This window comes from Lathyrus oleraceus, chromosome 4 (assembly GCF_024323335.1).
Source record: "Lathyrus oleraceus cultivar Zhongwan6 chromosome 4, CAAS_Psat_ZW6_1.0, whole genome shotgun sequence".
Taxonomy (NCBI): Eukaryota; Viridiplantae; Streptophyta; class Magnoliopsida; order Fabales; family Fabaceae; genus Lathyrus; species Lathyrus oleraceus.
In genome coordinates, this window is record NC_066582.1 from 231,551,462 (window position 1) to 231,554,940 (window position 3,479).

A 3,479-nucleotide genomic window follows, 5' to 3' on the forward strand; every position below is an offset into this window, starting at 1 on the left:
CTAAGGGTTCAGAGGAGGCGGCATCCTCTGAAGCAACTGAGTCAGCGGGTTCTGAATGTTGGAGTTGACCGAGTCCTGTTGATCCAATCTTGCTTGCATAATATGTTGCTCTTTCTGTAGCTCTTCCAGAGTCTTCAACACTAGAGGAGCGAAATCAAAGTTAGCCTCGGCAGCTTCTTCCACAGCTATGTGTGCTGCTTCTTCAGCATCTGGCTTGGCTTTGGCTTCAGCTTCAGCAGCAGCAGCAGCCTCAGCGATGGCCTTTTCTGTAGCTTCTCTTGCTATTTCTTTTTCTTCCAGGCGAGCTTTTTCTTCAGCTTCTCTGCGAGCTCTCTCTTCTGCCTCTCTGACCAGACGGTCCTGCAACCTCTCTCCAGCTTCTCTAATGAAGTCGTTTCGGACTTGTTCAGAGAGGCTTTTCAACTTGAAAGCCTCATATGTCATCCATCTGATCACTCTATTCCAGTGAATCCTCACTGCAGAGGGATCATCACTAATTCTAGAGTTTTTAGATAGCGATCTGATCTTCTCTACTGAAGACTCAGCAAATAAGGCTACTGCCTCTTCCAGGGTGGTAAAAGTGGGTTCAGGTTCAGAGGTGGGAGATGTAGGTGCTAGTGGTGTTGGAATGTTTTCAGTTAGAGGTTTAGATTGATGAGTAATGGGGTTTTCAGTTGGAGTTTCTATGTGTGGTTCAGATGGAGGTGTTGGTGGTTGTTCAGATGGTGAAGGAATATTGGTTTTTGGTTCAGGTTTGTTTTGGGCGGAGAGGGCGTGAGCCTGGAGTTGAGCGAGAGTAGGGAATTGCGGGTCAGATGGGTCAGAACCAGAGGAGATAGTATAGTAAGGTGGGGATGATGGTGTTGAGAAGGGTGGTGATATGGGTTAATTGAACAATTGAGCTTTAGATATGGGCAGAGTTGTGGTGGTGAGATTGAATTTTTGAAGGGGGGTGATTGTGAGTTAGATGTGGGAGTTTCAAAAGGATTTTTGGTGGAGGTTGTGGGTTCAGAGTGTGTGTAAATAAGGTAAGGTTGAGGTAAGGAAGAAGACAGTTGCCTTAAATGTAAAGAGGGAGAGTCAGAAGGTAGAGACTTACTTGGAGAGAAGGAGGAGACCAGAGGCATAGGTGGTCTGGATACAGAAGTTTCCCCCAGCTTCTGAGCTTTCTTCTTTGACTTTCTTTCATATGGCTCTCGCATCCTCTTCATGAAATTTGGTGGATGTTCAGGTAGTCAATCCACTGAGAAGTCAGAGATGTTTACCCCTTGATTTGCCAGGTCCAGCTGATAGTGGGCGACAATCTCTGGGGGATCTATCTTGGAGAAGAGATAGAGTCCATTTGGTATCTTCCTCTGATCCTTCAGAGCTTCCTAGGAGGTGTCTAGAGAAGGCTTGACCAGAACTCTCTTTATGATTCCCATGCTCTTCAGATTTCTTGAGTTTAGAGGCCTTTCAATGTCGACTGTCACATCTTCCATCAGATTATGGCGAATCAGATGATCCACCAAGTCGCTCTCTATCAGAACATCGGAGATCAGCCTTCCCAAGGGAATGTATGTTCTGGGATTCATGTTGTTTTTGGTGTCTCTGACAGAGTCCCTCATATATTTGAACAACAAAGTTGGCAGATTCAGCTTAAGCCCTTTGTGTAGGTAGTAGAGGGTGCATTTTTGGTTAGTGTTGATGTAGTGTGACAAGTTCGATGCTGGGCGATGATGAATAGTTCCCAGAATGATCTTCAGCTAGACTCTTAGATTCTAGCTTGTTCTTAGATGAGTTTCGCTCAATATTTTGTTTGAAGATTGTTGGGATAATCTCCTGGGACATGTATTTTGCCCTAGGGTTGATGTTATAAATTCTTCTTCCTCCTGTCTTCTCCATATTCAGAAGGTTGGCTATGGATTTCTCAGTGATAACCATCTTCACCCTCAGAACATGAGAGACGATGTAGTGGTCGTCTGAATATGCAATTCTCCATAATTCCTTGACCAGATAGGTGTAGATTGGACCATAGAGTCTTTGAAAATAGTTTTCCCACCCTTGCTTTCTTAATTCCTCAGTGAGGTCAATCTCGTTTCTCTTCATATTGTCAAAGTCTACCAACGATTAGCAGAGAACTTCTAGTTTGTCGAATGGAGTTGCAAGATGAATGTGAGTTGGGAGATCCAAAATATGAGGTTCCTTGTAGATAGGAGTAGAGATAGCAACAATTACAGTAGTTGTTTGCTGGGAAGAGGTTGAATGTTGTTCCGTTGATTCCATTTGTTGAGAAAAGTTGTATACTGACTATTGTTGAGAATCCATATAGAAGATGAAGACTTCTTGAAGAGCACTTGAAGAAGCTTGAAGGTTGAGAGAGAGTAAAGAACGAGGGTTTGTGTAAGATGTGGGTGAAAAGTGTGAAAGTGAGAATTGTGGCAAGTATAAGTACACAAGGTTAGCATGCAAAACGACACTGTTTCATGGGAATATTAAACAGCTAGGAAATGATGGAACATAAATTGAGTTGACACGCTAAGGGGAAAAATCAATTGAAGCTAATGATGGATGTCTAATCCCACAAATTTGCACACTGCTCGAGGAGATCTCAATAGTCAGTCTCTTGAGTTTTGTGCTAGACAGTTGTCTAGAAGATCCAAGGTCAGACGTAAGAGAGGCCACGTGTTGATCTATCTGATCTTCAGGAATACCAAGAAATTGGGTCCTGAGGACTTCTGATTTAGATAACTTCTAACTAGTAGAAATATCAGAGTCAGATTCAGACGCCAAATGTTAAGTTAGAGCCTATTTTGCCATTTCAGAGAAGCACATATATGACTCATTTTGGGAAATTTTCCATGTCTAAATGTTTCATAATGAATGAGAATCTATCTTCAGCATGGGGTTTTATGAAGATATCATCCCGTTGGTGGTGTGTATCTATGAATTTTTAAAGAAATTACCCCTTTATGAACATAGTCTCCGATAAAATGATGTTTTAGTTCTATGTGCTTTGTTCTGGAATGCAGAATAGGGTTCTTACTTAAGCATATGGAAGCAGAATTGTCACAAAAGATAGGAACGTTACTCTCATATATTTGAAGATCTTCTAGTTGATTCTTCATCTAGAGCATCTGAGTAGTGCATAATGAAGCTAAGATATATTTTGCTTCTGTAGTAGAGAGTGCAATGGTTAACTGTCTTTTGCTAGCCCAAGATATAAGATTGTTTCTCAGAAATTGGCAGTTTCCAGATGTGCTTTTTCGTTCCAATATGTCTCCGGCATAATCTATATCACAATATCTAAAGATCATATACTCTGATGTTTTCTCATACATCGGGCAAAGGTTAGGTGTTCCTTTCAGATACCTTAAGATTCTCTTAAATGCTGTTAGATGAGATTCCCTTGGATTTGATTGTAACCTGGCACAGAGACAAACGCTGAAGAGAATATATGGCCGTGTAGCCGTCAGATAGAGAAGAGAGCCTACCATACC

General features: G+C 41.9%; 1 protein-coding gene across 1 annotated transcript; it reads right to left on the bottom strand.

The window, feature by feature from the left end:
- LOC127136817 (eukaryotic translation initiation factor 4 gamma-like) lies at positions 1 to 2,088 on the bottom strand. Its single transcript, XM_051063337.1, has 2 exons — positions 1,699 to 2,088; positions 1 to 780 (listed from the first exon to the last, which is right to left on the bottom strand). Exons 1-2 carry the CDS (start codon positions 2,086 to 2,088, stop codon positions 1 to 3), a joined length of 1,170 nt encoding a protein of 389 aa, XP_050919294.1.
- Between the last annotated feature and the right edge of the window lie 1,391 nt (positions 2,089 to 3,479).